Source organism: Telmatherina bonti (genome assembly GCF_933228915.1).
Source record: "Telmatherina bonti genome assembly, chromosome: 12".
NCBI classification, from domain to species: Eukaryota; Metazoa; Chordata; class Actinopteri; order Atheriniformes; family Telmatherinidae; genus Telmatherina; species Telmatherina bonti.
The window spans coordinates 21,839,918-21,858,158 of NC_136610.1; the positions used below are offsets into that span (position 1 = coordinate 21,839,918).

An 18,241-nucleotide genomic window follows, 5' to 3' on the forward strand; every position below is an offset into this window, starting at 1 on the left:
CTCGTCACATTTGTTAAGTAGCGAACTGACATTTCCCATAAGGACTGAAGGCAGGAAAGGCTTGTATCTCCACTTTTTAGCCCGCAGCTTAGCCCCTGCTCTACAGCCCCAGAACGGCTTCCTCAACACCGCTGGTATCGGATGCCAAACTCCATTCTTCGTTTTCCTCAAAGCCAGAAGTTTGTCCCTCATGTACAGCATTTTTCTCCAAAATAGCATTATGGGGTAAAAAAGAGACATTCATTGGCACACCTACAGAGCTGATGTGTGCAGGCTGAGTTGTTCAATTTAATTTTGGGTCTGTTGCTTGGCAAGCATTTAGTGTGAGCTAGTGTCTTAAGGTTTGTTTTGGTTTTTACCCATCACTCTCAAACAAAGTATCATGTTACTCCTTTTTTTTGTCGATAGTCATGTTTGTGATATAATTTCACCTCGCAAACATAGCAAAAGCTATAAAACACTTGAAATGGAGCAGACCTGCCCACAAAAACACCAATAAACACCATTTGGCAAACTCTAAGCTTTGACTCATCAGCATGATCCCAGTCCACAAAATCAACCACAAGTCTCTACTTCCGAACAAGCACAGACCTCATTTATAAACAAGTCTACCACTGAGGGGAAAAAAACATTATCTAAACCAGAATTTCCTCTCATAGCCTCTACATTTGGCATTTGCAGTTGTCAATTGCAGGAAAAAATAAACATACAAGTTTTTGTACAGGCAAAATCCTGATATGTTAATTGCATCACAAGCAATCTAACTTACCTTTTTCAATTCATGAACCTCGTCCTTTAAAGCATACACAGCATCAACCAGGCTCCTGCAAATGAAACAAATTTCATGTATTATACTACAAGATAATAGATGCTATAAAATGTAGAATCTGCAAAGCGATGCGACCAGGTTTCAAACTCATGTTTCCAATTTTTATGTGAGTCTCATTGACTTTTAAACAAGAAAGCAAGTCTGAGTGTGTTCAACTTAAGTAGGGTCTTTATTAAATTTGTGAATATAATTGGAGGGGAAAAAAGAAAAAAAAAACACTCAGAAGAAAGCCTTGTATCATTAAGAAAGCTCTTAATGATACAAATAAATGAAGGCCTTTTTTCTTTTGAGTAATACCGTCCTTACTTTTCTTCAATAACTGTCTGCCCGTTGCTTTTCATCTCCTCCACAATGATCTTCTCCTCCTCTGGCAGAAGCACCTGGGGTACACATTCTTTCCGCACCGCTGCACACACAAATTAATGGTCAAGCTTTTTGTTTATGATTAACAGCTGCTGAAGAGGCATGGACATCAAAGATATCAAATTATTCCATTTATTCTAGACTGGTATACAAACAAGCACCTGTGGTGCTCTGGTGCAGACTGGCTCCAGTGCAATAAGCCTCAATCACCCGAAGAATCTGAGCATCCTCCTCCAGAGCAGCCGTGCCTGTCATGAAAAAAACATTAGGATTAAAATCAATACATAGTTGGTTTTTTGCCCTTTATATTAGCACGGGACAATTTCTTCTTCTGTGGATTTTCTTTTCAAGAAAACACCTAAATCTTATGGCGTTGACTAACAATCAATCCAAAGTTTTAATCATTTCCTGAAATAGCTTTGTTAAGCTCAGTTATAAATTATTTATACAGATCACATAAATCATTTTCATTGTAGACTGAAAAAGAAAAAAAGAAAGCTAAAATGCCTACTTTTTCTCATCTGAACCTCGTCATCAGACGGTTTGCGCTCCTTCTTTCTGTTGCCTGGCAGGAACTTCTTCATAGGCCGCGGACTCTTACTGGACTCCTGGAGGAATTCAGTATTAAATTCAGTCCATATTTGTAAGCTCAACACATTCCCACACCTGAAAGCTGATGCTCCAGTCCAAACAGAATGCAAGCTCATGGGGATGCGCAACCCAAATGTAAGAGAACAAAAGAACAACAGTATCCACAAACAAGGCAGCAAGCACATGGTGGGGACTGAGATGAAACAAGCCAGGTCATTTTTATAAAAAGGCAGGGAGTAACAAGACACAAAGATGCTCAAAATTATTTACACTGGTACTTCACATATCTTTGCTTTTGAAAACATTCAGAAATAAGGAAAATATCAAAACTTTCACTTTAGAGCAAAACTAATAAAATCACAGGAAAGAATTTCAAGATCTTATCTAATTTAATTTACTCTGTTTAAACCACAGAGGTGTGGTTTTATGAACAGGAGGATTCCTTCTTTACTTTTATCTAACAACAATCATGAAGAGATCCCTGTGCAGGGCGCACTGAAAGTTGAGGTTTGATGAGTGATTAACATACAATAAAAATAGCTAACTAGTCATTCAATGATGCACTTCTCCCAGTGTAGATGGATGATTCACATCTACTTCATGCTGTTGGCTGGAATCAAGACAAAAACTCAAGCAACTGGTAGTTGTTTGTAAACCATTTTAATGTCTTTTACTTGTTTAAATTATGAGCAATATTTGTTATCAATCTCACCAGGAAGTTTTAATTGACTTCATCCAATCATTTATACTATTAAAAGAACTCATATTGGAATTTTAATGTACAATGCAAAGATTGTGTCTACTAAAAACCCGTTTTTTATTTTAACTGGTTTTCAGCTGAACCAGTTCAGTTGCAGGGTGCAACTTTATTGCCACACACAGGACAGCCAGACTGAGTTGTTAAAAAAGCAAAAGCAAAGACCACTTAAGAGGCTTATAAAAGACAGGGTCAAATATCTTCAACATCTCAGCAAACATAAGTCTTCTTAAATCTTTGAGTTTTTAACTTTGTTTATTTAAATTACTTATCTTAATGTGTGTATGTGTGTGATATTGACATAGATAATTCTGATTTCAACGTAAATGGTACTAGACAACTCATGGAAAGCAGTTCCCATCAAGACATGAAAACCTAAAAAGGGAAATCCTTTATTCTATGATGTCAGTATATGTGTGTGGATTATTCAGATGTGCCAACAATCCAGTTTGAGGGAAATACCTGATTTAACTGCTACCTGGAATAACTTTACTGGTAGATTTTTAACATTACTGCATAAGAAAGGGATTTAAAAACATAACTGATACCATACCACACATATACGGTGACTGATATGTTACAGGGAACAAGAATAAAGAGGGAAAAAAGTACACTTGCAGGGTTGGCCACTGAGAACAGGAAACCAACATGATGACAACGAAAGAAGCAAAAAAACCAAAAAAACAATATCATGTCAGCATAACACACACACACACACACACACACAGGTAACCCCATTCCACCTCTTTGACTCACATCTTTGCCAGCACACACACACACACAGAGAAAGACAGTGAGATCTAACCTTACCTTCATGATATAAGACATCCTCTAAAGAAGGTAGGATGGAAAAAGAGAAAAAGGGGAAAATGTCTATGAAAAACTACAATGACAGAGAGAGTGTAATAGAAAGTTACTGGTGAACATAAAAACCCCACAGGCTCGCACCAAATTCTTTGTCAAAAATGAACAAGGTAAAATGTTATTATATAAAAAGGAAAATTAAAATACAAATGAACAGAAGTCATGTAATTCCTGTCTTTAACGTAACGTTTAAAGAACGGATGCCAGTAACAGTTAGAAAAGCTGGTTCAATAACATGTTTTTTTAATACACAAATGGACCTTGTCAAAAGTAGGGTCAAGGCAAATCCAAATTCAACTTTAATTTGAGCGCACTCGCAATGAAAGATTTATTTTGATTTGAATTTTTTACACTAATGTAGAAATAATCATATAATAATCAAATGGTACTTTACTACCAGGTCAAAATTAAAATAGTTTTCACAGATTTAGCTTTCTTTTTTTAAATTATGTCAGAATGTTTATAGAATACATGATAGCCCTATACATGCAAACTTAAAGTGACTTCTATAAACTTCTGAATGCACATGTTCAACTGTTCAAGTACTTATTTTACAACATGCTGCTCCTGACAGGGTGGTTAAACACAAAAAAAATAAATAATTGTTTGAAATTAGGGCTGCCAAGATTAGTCATGATTATGGTGACTTGATTATAAATTTAATAGACGTGATAGTTTTTTTTTTTTTTAAAGCCGTTTTTGTCTCAAAACTGCCGCTGCTGACTTGTCTGCCTTTTTGTCTTTTATGCACATGTGCAGTAGAGGCAATCGGGATCAGCAGTGACATCACCAAACAACAACAACATCATCATGGCATGCCGGCAACGAAGTTTTGGAGCATGTTAGAAAAATGTAAAAATGAAGCATGTACAAGGTGGAACTTGACTTCCATGGCAGTATAAGAGTGATGTACAGCAGTGTTAAAAGGAAGCACATCATAGCTGATTTAGTTTCTGATGAAGAGAGACAGTTGTCTTCTCAGTAAGCTAATTGGCTGTTGACATAAACGTCAATAGTGAGCTAAAACTTATTTTTTGTGGGTAATTAATCTTTGGTTTCAGATGACTACCTTGTTTGATTTTGTAGCATTATTCAGGACCTGAAAATGTAACTTTATGATACAAAAGACAAAATGAAGAAAAACTTATAAACAAAAACTTAGAAATAAGTATTTACTTTTGTTTTCAGTGTTTTTACTTTTGTTTTTGTTTTGTTTTGTTTTTGCCCAGTGCCTTATTTTCCTACGGACTGCAAAATTCATAAAATTACTGATCGAGTTATCATCTTAATTGCTTTTATTTTCAGATAGAACGCAACGCTTGGAAATAACACTTCAAGCAGGAAGCTAAAGAGCAGCTGAGATAGGCTACGATTTACATATGATGCGATTAGTCGACTAATCGCCAAAATAATTGACTTGTCAATCATCAAAATAATCTTTGGTTGCAACACCATTTGAAATAGGAATCAAGCACTAAATGTTCTGGTTAAATGACAACCTGTATTTTAACAGTCCTCTTTATAATACGATTAACATATAGACATATAGACACAACAAATGACACTAACACATGGAATGTTATTAAAACATCAACATTTTATGTTGTGGTGTACGCATCACTGTTGTTAGCTTTTGTTAATAAAATGTTTGAGATGGATGATTCTACTTAAATACCCTTGTTTTCAGGGTAAATGAACTTCTTGCAGAACTTCTTTCTGTAAATTTCACCGAAAGAATTCAATTATGTGCTAAACTCAGTAACCAGCAGTACCAATAGATCATAAAGAACATTTCCGATGTTTAACCTGAAACTTTACCATTTTGTGGAACATAGTGGCTCATATTACAAGTTAAGACAGCAAAACGCCTCAGAAACAGTGGGAAAGTAACTGGAAAAACAAAAACAACTGCAGGAGAATTTAAGAACAAATAAGGTTAATTACAAGAGGTCAATTAGAATAAATTTAACATATTATTGGTTTAATTATTTTTGTGAGAGAAAATTTATAGAAATTATCAAAAATTTTATATTTCTGAATCTTTTCATTCAAATGTTTGAAACTTATGTTGTATCGATTGTTTTGCTTGGTTAACAATGTAATAACCACTTCAATTTAAGAAATACAAAATAAAAAAACAAGTCAGTAACATGACTGGGTATAAAATGTGTATTTTAGAGAGGACACAGGTCTAAAGATGGCAAATGTTAACCAATCTGAGACAAACTCATTAAAACAATTATTGAATAGTTTCGTGAAAATATTTCTCAACATAAATATGTTAAGATGCCACAACCTAGTGAATAACTTTGAATTATTATATATAATTTCCCTCATGGGGATAAATAAAGTATCTATCTATCTATCTATCTATCTATCTATCTATCTATCTATCTTCCACACTAAAATCCAAAGAATCAGAAGGAATCTCTGTGCAGTTGGGACAGTGCTGAAGATTAAAAGTATATATTTGTGATCTTTAACACATCAAGAAGCAATGTATTACAAACAGATACAGTTCTCTACTTTAAAGGCTGAGGAACTCTTCCACAAGCCCATAACTGTGAACATAGTTCACTGTGCAATTCACAAATGTAGGTAAAAACTCCATCATGCATTGCTTCTCAGGAGTATTGAGGCTAGTTCAAGTATTGAACTAGCCTCCCTGCAGTCTTTTCCATTCGCCACTAAAAATGGATTTTGAGATACGTTGCTGCAAGGTAATTCAAAATTAGCTCATATTTTCAATGAAAGTGTAAAATATCTCAGTTTCAGTATATTCTCTGGGGAATTAAATATGGGTTTATAAGATATGCAAATACCTGCATTCTGCTTTTACATTTTCTAGTGTCTTTACTTGTCTGGAATCGGAGTTGTGTATCTTTGGTTTGTTTGTGTACAGAAAATGTCAAATCAGAAAGAAAAAATAGGTCAAACAAATGCATGGACCAAATGCCAGTGCATGCAATCTCTATAGGGGAGATTATAGGACTGAGATAGTAACAAGCTTGCTGCTTGCTTTAATCACAGCTTTACCAGACAGTCAAAGCAAGTCAACTATTGATATAGTCAATTCTGCACAAGGTGGTAGAAGAGAGAAATAACTGAAACCTGTTAAAAGTGCTGACTGATTGAATCCACCACCCACGTGGACCACATCATTCATTGAAGACAAGTAGTTCATCGCTACTACTGCTTCCTGTCTTCTTAAATGCCAGTCAGATTTGTTGATCGTACATCCTTTACTGAAACACATCCTCAGAATATCATTTCATTGCCATATTTTAATCACACCTACGTTGGCTTCCAAACTGTTCCATTTACTAAATAAATTGGAGAAATACTGATTCTTTTTGCAGCTTTTACCAGTTACTATGTGCTCTAGCTGGTTCATACATACTATCATTATCAAAGCCAGTATGTACGTGCATAAATAATTTTGTTTTCATCATTCTGGTCATGAATGGCATTGCTACATCTAGCACAACTATATTCAGTATTTGGGGAAAGTAAATGCCCACAAAAACACCAAAAGTAAATGTCCTTCAAGGCAATAAAGTGTCATAGCAAATTGTCCTTGTCCCCATTTTTATAGTTCAGGAGTAAAGTTTACATTTCTCAACCAAAACGAGTCAAATGAACACATTAAAATATGTCGTGCAAAAGAGGACTCCAAAAGGTGGACATGTAGAGGAAGTGGACTAACATTTTCTGATTTCAACCCTGTTGCATGACTAATTACAGAAGATCGGCGTGGGATAAGTATGGGTTTACTGGTGCAGCTCTACCATTTCCTACCTCTTTGTAACCCAGTGCAGCAGAGGGTTTTAGAGGTGGTGCAGGGCGCAGACAGCTGAGAGACCAAGGCTTGCTGATCTGTGGGGGTTCCAGGGGGCCACGACTGGCAGAACTGAGACCACCCGAATGGGGTAGGTGTGCAGGGGTTCCAACCATGCTCTGTGCCTTACCGTCTACACTCTACAGAATACAGTCAAAGCAAGTGCATGAGAATTACTTGTGAGTCGAAAGATGAGTCTAGTGTTTGTCATCCGTAGGTGAGAATTTGGTTTTTCACACTTCAGCATAACACACTTTTGGTACGGGTTTGACTTCATACTGCATATATGTTTGTTTGTGTGAGTGGGCGTTCAAACCTTTGAAATGGTGCTGGCAGGACTGCCTCCTTTGGTGAAGGGCTGCAGGTGTTCTAGCCAGTCCTGCAACTCCTGGGCACTGGTGCAGAACACTGTGATACGATCGATCATGTTTCCTGCAGCAAATACGCAAAAACACAGAAACAGAGTTCTCTCAGTGAAAGTGGCATAAGGTACAAACAAAGATAGGTGATAACATCAGCAGATAACCAATGATGCCAAAGCACTGCCACTTTAGAAAGTGTAGGAGTCATTCAGAGTTTATATTCTTTCTCAAATGAGCAATTCATAGCATATAGCTTAAACAATTACATACTTAAATACAAACTCAAGTCTGTAAGACTAAAATAATAGTAGTATTCTCAAGTAGAATCCAACCTTCATGAAAAAAAAAAAAAAAACTGTGGTGGACTTCGACAAATGGAGAATTAAGTGTTTGTTTTCCCCACTGCATACATAACCTTTTTTTTTTTTTACCTGGGAATGCCGGTCATTCAAACCAGTTTGACATTTGTTGCCTCAGACTGGGAAGAGCTGGCAAGTCTTTTTCTTTTTTTGCCAGGTATATTACAGTCCTAAAAGTTGTTTCAATACCAAAGTATTTTTTAAAAATATTCTTCAAAGGGTAGCCATGTCAATTTTTTTAGGTGATTTTTTTTTTTTTAAAAACCATTTCTATTCACCTTTTTATTATTCAAAATCGCATCGCCATCTGAAAATCCAATTTAAAAACAGAAATGGAAATCTGGCTACAGTGTCTTTACTGGTGGCACTGGCTGGAACATTTCTCAAATGCTGCTTAGCCAGCACAGTGGGGAATTAAGTGTTGTACCTGGAACTACAGTGGCATCTTTAAGGCCTTCTAAATATTCAGAAAGCTTAAGCTTGATTCAAAATCATTTCATAACATCTTCTCTGCAACTCTAAGTTACTGCAATCTCAAAAAGTGCACACCTGTGATGTCAAATGCATAATGGGCAGTGTCTACATCTTCTGCGTGCCTCGTTACAGTGGTGCCCGTCAGAGGAAGTCTGCCCTAAATGTGGGGGGAAAATAATTAAAGGTCAATCAAGTAAAAAGGTCAATCAACACCTAAAACCAAATAAGAGAAAATGGCTCCAGGGATGATGTACTTAAGCACAGATGAGTTATTTTATGATATAATAAGAAAAGATTTGAGTAAAATCCTATTCATTAAAATCATGTTTTGTTACATTGACTGAATTATGATTCTAGTGATCAACACGTGCGTACCTGCTGATCAGAGTAAAATGTTGAAGTGATTTCTGAAGAGTTAAAACAAAGCCAGTAATGTGTATAACTTGCACAGGCTGGATTTTAAAGTGGCCTTTTTTAACTGTTTCTAGATGCCTCCCATGAGGATTTTTCTCTTGAAATCAATGACTTCATGCAGCACAAATTATTCAAAGAACAGCATTTTTATTGATTTTTTGAATATGTGTAATGTACCACAATATGTGCAACACATTTTCTCACCTGATAAATGAAGCCACTCATCCGAGGACTGGCAGACAGCATAATTAACATATTAGGGAAAAGCATTAAGTATCGCTCCTCTTTTTCCTGGGAGGAAAATACAAACACATTTGGCTTACTTTTTGTAGTTTTGTTTTTTTTTTTTTTTGGTAAATATATTCATGTTAGAGTGACATTTTCAACACACTGTTTCTCACTTGTTACTGACGAGAGGGTGGTGCAAATGAACTGCTTTAATGTGGGTATTGTCAGAAAATGTATGAGTGCTACTGCACCTACTGATGTAAAACCATCAACTATTTACCACAATTAGACATACACTAGATTGGCAAAGCATTTACTTGTTAAATACATGGAAAATATCTCAGTCTAATAACAAGTTAGAAATACAATGAATGACTTGGTGATTGGAAAACAGTTACCATAGGTCGACTCTATCTGGGTTTTCCAACAATGGCATTAAATTCAACCCCCACACACAGAAACCATACAAAAATAGATAAAACAGTTTTAGAAGCTGCATGGGGCCTACTTAGCGTTCTGTTCTGATATGTGTGGGGGGGTGGGTTTATTAAAGCAACAAAGGAAGTCAGACTTCAGTTTAGACAGCTCATGAACACTGGGAATGCAGCATGAACACATGCAGGCAAAAATATCTTCTTGTTGGATTTAAATGATCCCATGCTGCTAGAATGGAGAAGAAACAAGAACAACAGGACATAAATATTACATTTCTGCAACATTTTGAATGTTTGAAAAGGAATAATTATGGTTTAACTAATCCTAAAACGTTTAAAGACAAGAAGGGAAGAAAATCTAGGTGTGTTTTGGCTGATTTAGTGCTTTGTAATGCAATAAATCGTGCTACAATTTTCCTTTTGCAACTTCTTCCTTGATAGTCAACAACTGATGTCACACGCTGAATGTGGATTCCTCACCTCATTGCATCCATTTCTCACATAGACCTGGGACATGTAGGCCACATGACCCAGGCTCTTCATGCTGTCTCCCTCCCAGCCCCGTACTGGTTCCGACAAGATTTGAAGCTCCAGGTTCTTGCGCTTCCGCAGGTCCTGGCACTGTGTCTAAACACAGAAATGTACATATCAGGCAGTGAATTTTAAAAACAAAAACTATAAACCCAAGCATTAGAGCCTGTTCTCTCAAAAAATGCCTACTATTTGTCAGATTTTCCTCTTTTCCTTAATGACCTCTTTCCTTTTGATTTCATTGAGTTGTGAACAGAAATGTTTTTTCTTCACTTTTAAGACTGACTATTAATTTTTATATGTACACTGTAAATAATCCTCTCCCCCTCCTCATTTCAAGTAACCTGCACCAAGATGTAGCAGATGTTCAGGTGCTATGGTGGGGCTCTCCCTCATCAAACAGGAAAAATGACAATGCAACATCTCTGATTTTCCATTGCATGTTAAATGATCTCCTATTTACAAAGCACCGCAGAGCAGTCCTGTACTGCCTTCCTACCCAACCACATAATCAAAAGACAAACTTGCAAATGACAGCAGGCACTGTTGTGTGATGTTTTTTTTCTTCCCGTTTCCTGTGCAGCCCTGGCGTAGAGACGAGTGAGTCACTTCATTTGCTCTTACAAGGAACTCAGAGCTACACTGGGGAAATAGTGTCTCACATCGGTGCTCAATCAGGTAAAAATGCGGTTACACATTTATAATCCAGCTCTTTTAAGATGGCATTTCACTTCACACCTACAGTAGGAACAATGCAATCATTCAACACAAAGTAAAGGAAAAGATCACTTTCACAAAGATCTTTTCTCTCTTGTAAAAACTAAAAAGTGTTAAGTTGCGATATGCTGTCACCTGCATGTAGCCTGTGAGACAATACACAGAAAAATGCAAGAAACAATGCACATTTCAAAGGATATTTAATTATTATTTAATTATTATTTAATTATTTTTATTACTTATTTTATTAATTTAAATAAATATTAATTTAATATTCATTTAATATTATTTATTTAAATAATTAATTATTTAATTATTATTATTTAATTAATAATTATTTAATTCTCAATAAAGGCTATTAGAAGATTAAACTTGTGTGTATATTTCATTTAAATAAAATGAAGGTTGCGGTTAGGTTAAAAAAAAAAAAAAAGACCACCCATGGATGCCCAGACTTACCACTAAGCTCCTAAACGCTGCCGTTGCCTTTATGATGTCAGCAAAATCTGGATGAGCTTCCTTTGAAAAAGAAAACAAAACAACATCAGGTCAAAAAGCTTAAATAGAGATCAAAGAAGGATTTTTTTTGGAGGAAAAGTTAGAAGTTGGATATGTTACTATGAAACCGTATCAAAAGCACAGACACCAAAGACTAATATATTAATTTTTACACATTTCTTTGACGTTGGCATCATAAACATGGAAAATTTAATAAATATATTAAATATATTTACACTGCAAATGGCTGTTCCCATTCACCATCTTCATATTTCTCCTCATACTTCCCAGTAATTATGATTCAAATGAAAATAATTGTATACACTAGATATGTGAAGAAAAGTGATGTGAAAACAATTAAATTGAAAAGGAAATTTTTCATCGCTTATATGCCATCTCTTTCATAGAGGACAAAAGGAAGCACTGAAACCACTTTTAGAGAATTCATCCAGCATTAAGTTGCCAAAAGGGATGTGAGAAAATGTTTCACATTTATTTTATAAAACCCTTTTTTTAATCTTGCAAATAAAATAAAATGTCAGACATCAGTTGACTTGTTCAAGATGTGCACTTAAACGTACAATTGAACATAAATAGCTTATTTTCCTGAGTACAGTATGTATTTCTACGTATCTCTAATCAGCTGTACCTCCACGTGTCTTTCTAGCTCCTGCAGGAGCGTCGGGTACTTGTCAAGCCTCATGAAGGGCTTACTGAGGCTGGTGGTAAGGGCCAGGATTCCTGGTGCACTTGCTCCCTGGCTTTCCATGAACTTGTCCAATTCTTCACTGTTCAGAACAAAAATTTTAGATGTGTTTTATGCACATTTAGTATGACAATTATATGAGCTTGTTCACTAGAAACAAACAAAAGGACACAGAGCAGAAGCCTGTCTGTACAAAATTGAAAGATGAAAAACATGTCATGTTTTATAGATGTGCGCCTGAGGGTTTCATAATACCATAAGTACTTAAAAAAAAAGAAAAAGAGAAAGTAGGGGTGTTTTACAACTTTAAGTGAAAATAAATTAAATAATATTTTAACGTTGGACTGAAGCTGAGCAAAAAAAATCTGTGGTCTGATGAGTCAAAAATGTAAAACACTATGAAAACGTTGATAAGATAATAAAAAATTTAGTAACCACTGCACCTTTTAAAAGTCTGCGTTCATGGTGTAACAGGATATCAGTGCACTTGACGTGTAACTTGCACAGCAGGGAAGGCATTAATGGCAAATGATATGTACTTGTACAGCTTCTGGACCTGCAAATACTGCAGATGTCTGTAACACTGAAGGCCTTAATTCAGCATGAAAAAAGCACTGTGAATGTGCTATATTTACATGGATCTGGTGTAAATAAGTCTGCTCCCACACACATACAAAAGAAAGGAAACAAATTTACAAAAGGAGGCTCCTATATCAGGAAAAAAATTGCACAAAACATTGTATTTTTTTTCCTCCTCAGAAAATGACACCACAAACTGGGATGTTAAAATTGTGCATACCATCTCTCTTGTGCAGTAGACAAAACATCAGACACCTGTCGTAATTACCTATTTTAACAAATGGTGCAAATTAGGCCATCAGTTTGGTTTGTGTCATATTTTGTTGTAAACCGCAGCACAATTACTTCACTGCAAACTTGCCAAATGTGCTGTGAAAGAAACACCACTCGTGACTTTCCATTATCCAAAGCTTCCATCATGCAGTATCCTGTAGCAGCACGAAGTTATCGCAGTGAGTAAATGAGAACGTTACATAAGAGATTCTTTCAACAGAAATTCAAATGTGCTTACTGTGAAAAAACTGTGTTTGCCTAACAACATAACCACAGCTCTATATATCCTGTCAACAGTCAGCTTCCTGTGTGCAGTTCAGCCCATGTGCAGTGTCTGGCAAGACACCTCAATGTTAAATCAAGAAAGTCTCATTTATTCCGCACTCTGAACTCTTTAAGGCTTAAATAGAAATACACATTTTAATATTAAACGAAGTTAAGAGAACTTTCAGCACACAGAAACCTTTTTCAAACCCATTTTAGCACTATGTGCACTAACAGACATAAAGCCGACACCTTATGGATAACAACAGAATGACAGCCAGTCAACATGCTTGGAGTAAATGTAGCAGCATGTGCATTTACAGAAGGTAATACTGACACCTTGTGGTTATCAACAAAACTACAGTCTGTCAACAGAAAATATGCAGCTTCATCCCACAGACTTCAAATCAATCACTATTCAATTTTCTCACATATTCTGCATATCTCATATGATCACATATCAAGTGTTGATTTGGAAAAGTTACAATGCTCTTACTACTGGTTTTACCTTCTAAGATTGTTTAAAATAAAAACTTGCTGGACTCAAGCAGTGAAACTAAAGCTACAATTCAAGTTCATTCCATTGTTCTAAAATCATTTTGTGATCAACTGTGTGGAATCAATGCAGAATAGTAAAAACTAGTGCCTCCTAATATTTGGCTTTGAGAGATGTTGTCTCCTATAATAGCCTATGACACTACTCAAAAGTAAGTTAAGGTGAAACTAAGGGCTCCAGGATAGGGATTCAGCTTCATATATTCATATATTATTGATGCATAAAGTGTTTTGGGGTGCAAGGGGCTGACCTGTGGTCAGTTAGGATGCAGACAGCTGATGGGTGGCTGGAGCAGTAAGTCAGGTAGAGATTCTTGATCTGACACATCAGGTTTAAATAGCAGCCTGCCACTCGCTGCTGACTCTCTGGGATCCTGCAAGGTCACACAAACAGAACTAGAGTCAACAAGTGTTTGTAAAGAAATGAGAAATATGGAGAAAGGTTACCAAGAATGATCATGCCTTTACTAAAAGCCAGTCTCAGATGTCTGTTTATTTTCTTCAGAGCCTCACACTCAAATGAGAGAGTTTAAAGTGGAACTATTATGTGCATTTCAGGCTAATTTATTTTTATTTCTAAACCCAGAAGGGCTGGGATTGATTGAGTTATTGTCACAAATCGCTTTATTTACTTCAGACCGACCCTCTCCGTAGGCTGTCAGATCAGCCTGCGGGCAAAACGAGTGGATTGAGACTCTTCCGCATTAAGCCCCGCCTCCCACCACTGCACTACATCGGGAGCGCGCACCGCAGCTGCTTTCGCCGTCATTGTAACATCTCATAAACAGAAGGATTAGGCTAATATGAACTCAATAAAAAAAACAAAATACAATGTCAACACATACACATACAGCCCTACATTTTAGACCCTGAAAACAAAGTGGAAAACAGCAACCCACAGCAACGAATGCAGCAGGATGTCTCTCTTTGGTAAACTCACCAGCCATCGTTGGAAATAACTTTATCCGACGTTTTCCACCCACCTGATGTATTTGTACATGCCCTTGTTAACCAGTAGAAGGTAACCAATCACCGAACCTTATCCCCCGGGACGTCACAAGGATTTCCAAGTAGAAAAAACTCTCTAAAACGACGCGTTTTTCGTCGCCATGGAAACCGAACGGAGAGAGTGCTGGAACTCAAACTCAAACTCAAACATGCGTACAGTGCCGTTCACATGTCTGATGAGGATTCAACACTGTAACACTGTAGAAAGCTCAGAAAACTTGAAATACCGTTAAAACACCCCTTTAAGATGTTTTAAGAATCCAAATGAAATGTTATTATGTTCAGACTACAGATTCCAAAGTATAGTATTAATGCATTTTCCTTCCTTCGCCACCACCCACTTCTGTTCAATTATTGTAAAAGTATATTTACTTACATCTGCATGCTTGCACCAAAAACCTGTGTGTATTTTTTATATAAATGTGTGTAAAACATGTTTTGTATGTAAAGAAGTGATTTCTAAATGTTGCTGCTCTTGTACATGGCACTGAATGGTTCTCAACAAGCATGTACATTTAATCTGCTGACACCATATGAGCCACTGACACGTGTAAAATCATCTTGGAATCCTGGAACAAACCACCAGAAAACCTGAAGGTAAAGACTTTTCTATTTAAATACATTGTCTTAAATATGTACATTGCTGGTGATGATGACAGTTTTATTTTAGCTATCTATTTTATCTATTTTAGCTTGGTCTGCTTCTGTTTCAGTTCTATTTGTTTGTTCGATTTATTTTTAGTCTATTTTATTCTTTTAGTTTTGTTTTAATTTTCCTTTTTAATGTTTCTTGCATCCTGCTGTAATGGTTTCAATGTTTTATGTAGCTTAAACCCACTCTGAGTATCTATCTATTTATGTCATGTAATAGACATCAATGTTCTGCAAGACGTACTTAGTGCATTCCTCCAAAGCCAAACACAGACCCTGCTGAAAGGTTAGGATCTCCTCCAGGTTTCCACACAACGTGGCACTGTCGGTACTGCTCAGCCTAAATATTAACAAAAAAAGGGACAACAATGGCCGCTCTGTAAGATGCTTGACTAAAGGAAAGACAAGGGAGATGAAAAGTAAACATGACATATTGACCAATAATTGAAAGGTTTAGCTCAAGTGAAGTGTATGTGTAGTTAGTGTAAATATAGTGACACAAAAAACAGCTAAATGATCATCATTGAATTATGCTATTTGGTTTGAATCCATGCTAGTTTCTGGCCTAGCTGTTGCAACATCTCATCACTACTCTTACTTGTCGCTGGCCTGCAGAGGTCTTAGGTAACAATTCAGCACTGTTTGTAACTCTTTAACAAACTCCCGCTCATGCTCCAAAATGTCCTGCACCACCTGCAGAAAAGAAGCACAAAGGTAGGCTATGTAACCCCATCACATGTCAGAAAAACGCATTACTTCCTAAAGGCAAAATGAAGAAAACTGACAGCAAAAAAAAAATATTTATAAAAAAAAAAAAAAAAAAAAAGGGAGACTGTTTTATCTTTTTATAAACATGTAAGACAGCTCAAAATGGTTCCTCAACTCTGCAGTGTGAGCCTGAAATGTGTAGTTCAGTCAGAAGCAGTTAATTTGCCTGATTATCCCAGAACTGTGGTAATCAGAAACATAACTTAAAGGACACTGTATAAAACCATCAACGTAACTGTTGATAAACCTGATGGAAACAGTTTTTTTTTGTTTTTATTTTTTCCTGGTGAGTTTTTCTCAGTTTGTAAGTTAAACAAATGACACTGTTTTATGTTAAACTATATAAATCCACAGTATCTAATTGCTGACATTGTATGATTAAATGAAAAATTCAGACAGAACAAGACATTAAATAAAGAAAACTGACAAATATTTTGAAGCAAAAAAAAATCATTTGGAGAAATTATTACAATGGTTTCTCAAATGTTTCCAATTCTTATTTGTTAAAGTTGGAATCCATCATTTTCTAGGACTTAGCTGATTTATTTAGCCAACATAGGATTTATCAAATGACCTGATAAACAAGAAAGGCAAACAAACTGTTATATATTGAAAAAAAGAGGAAGTATTCATAATATTTCTACAGGCAGAAGATGGCCTATCAACTCGCATACAGTGCATGCAGATGTCTTTATACTCACCACACTGTAGTAGTTCTTCGTCAGCTGACTTCCTTTTGAAGCCACCGCTTTTTCTAAAGAGACAGAAGACAAGGATTGGATACACTTAGAAGTTCAGAGTAGCCCCTAAATACAGCAGCTAAATGTTGAAGCATGTCACCCATCTCTGCTTTTTCTGTCCTCTTTCCACTATAAATGAAAGAGGACAAAGTTCAACGATCAATAATAAAATAAAATTAAAAAAAGCATTGCCTATACATATACAAGTTAAACCTTTTAGGAGCCAGTTTGGTCTGAAATCATTTAAATTAATAAGAAAGACATCCTAAAAAGGAAAGCTGTCCCCTTTCGTAGTTGAACTTAAAGTTAAGAAAAGAAGACTTTATGTTTTTGTTGGATTTTATTCTGTTGTAGATTCTGACAATAATTTGGCTATCGAGACTTTCAGCAGGTTTCAACACAACTTACTGTCTTCACAGCTTTTCAATTAAAAAGTTGATAGAAATAAGAGTAAAATAATAATTTAGTCACACGGTCCAACTTCTGACATGGTATAACTTAAAATCTTAAAGAAAAAAAGAAAGAACATTCACACAATCATGCACAAAGATAAACAAACAAACCAAACAAATAAATACTTTGCAGTTACATTTCTGATATAGATACCATAATTATACTCTGGAACCAATATTCAGAAAACTCACCACAGGGTTTCACCTCTCGGACATAGTTGCTGGGAAACCAGCCAGTCTTGCCGTTGAGTGTGCCTTCCCACCACCCTCCTTCCTCCTGCCGCGTCACAAGGATCACTTCACCTTTATTGAACGACAGCTCGTCCTCGTTGTTCTGCTTAAAATTGAAGCGGGCCTTTACCAGCAGCTGCCCACCACTGCCGTTCTCAGACATTTCCTGTAATGGAGGTTTCAGTGCTGGTCAGCAACACAAATACAAATGTTTGCATTCCATATAAAAAAAACATCTGATTGGAGTGATGTAGCGGCCTGCTGACATAAAAAAAAAAAAAAAAAAAAACAGTGCTGGTTATCACTGATATATATAAATGTCAGTGTCTCTGTTCTCCGTCAGAAAAACTTGTGTATTTTTATTTATTTTTTCTGCTAAAGACTCATCAGGTATCATCAGGTAATATTTAGTATGAAGACCATAAGCTTCATCAAAAAATGTACAAGTACCAGCTAAACCTTTCCCTGTAAGAAAGCAATCTTGTAGATGAGCTGGGTGCGAAGTAGTCCTTGCTGAAAACATTTGTCAACATCCCTCTTTATCAAGGGTGAGTAGTGTTACAGAATCCAGCTGCAGCTGTGATGTATATGCCAACAAGTGTGATCAGATGACTTACAATCAGTTATAAAGAATCTGGATAAGCTCAGGTTTTCACCACAGTAGTTTTCCAGATGTTGAAATCTCTGTCAGCTCAGAAACACAGTAATATTGTACTCTATGCAGTACATGCAGCAGTACTCTATGCAGTACATGC

At 36.2% G+C, this 18,241-nt stretch overlaps 1 protein-coding gene across 3 annotated transcripts in view; it reads right to left on the bottom strand.

Annotated features, from left to right (window-relative positions):
- Nucleotides 1–18,241, bottom strand: part of arhgef6 (Rac/Cdc42 guanine nucleotide exchange factor (GEF) 6) — a 31,369-nt gene that overhangs the window by 6,779 nt on the left and 6,349 nt on the right. For 2 of the 3 annotated variants that reach the window (XM_079249930.1, XM_079249932.1), the window contains exons 5-21: nucleotides 17,448–17,652; nucleotides 16,765–16,817; nucleotides 15,894–15,988; nucleotides 15,540–15,635; nucleotides 13,888–14,010; nucleotides 11,909–12,047; nucleotides 11,221–11,280; nucleotides 9,994–10,140; nucleotides 9,056–9,142; nucleotides 8,513–8,594; nucleotides 7,559–7,674; nucleotides 7,203–7,382; nucleotides 3,351–3,371; nucleotides 1,704–1,800; nucleotides 1,354–1,440; nucleotides 1,136–1,235; nucleotides 770–824 (exon numbers count right to left, since the gene is read on the bottom strand). In XM_079249930.1, the coding sequence (XP_079106056.1) occupies nucleotides 770–824; nucleotides 1,136–1,235; nucleotides 1,354–1,440; nucleotides 1,704–1,800; nucleotides 3,351–3,371; nucleotides 7,203–7,382; nucleotides 7,559–7,674; nucleotides 8,513–8,594; nucleotides 9,056–9,142; nucleotides 9,994–10,140; nucleotides 11,221–11,280; nucleotides 11,909–12,047; nucleotides 13,888–14,010; nucleotides 15,540–15,635; nucleotides 15,894–15,988; nucleotides 16,765–16,817; nucleotides 17,448–17,652 (1,743 nt within the window). The remainder of the gene's footprint in view (nucleotides 1–769; nucleotides 825–1,135; nucleotides 1,236–1,353; nucleotides 1,441–1,703; nucleotides 1,801–3,350; nucleotides 3,372–7,202; nucleotides 7,383–7,558; nucleotides 7,675–8,512; nucleotides 8,595–9,055; nucleotides 9,143–9,993; nucleotides 10,141–11,220; nucleotides 11,281–11,908; nucleotides 12,048–13,887; nucleotides 14,011–15,539; nucleotides 15,636–15,893; nucleotides 15,989–16,764; nucleotides 16,818–17,447; nucleotides 17,653–18,241) is intronic. The other variant, XM_079249931.1, reaches the window with a different exon arrangement.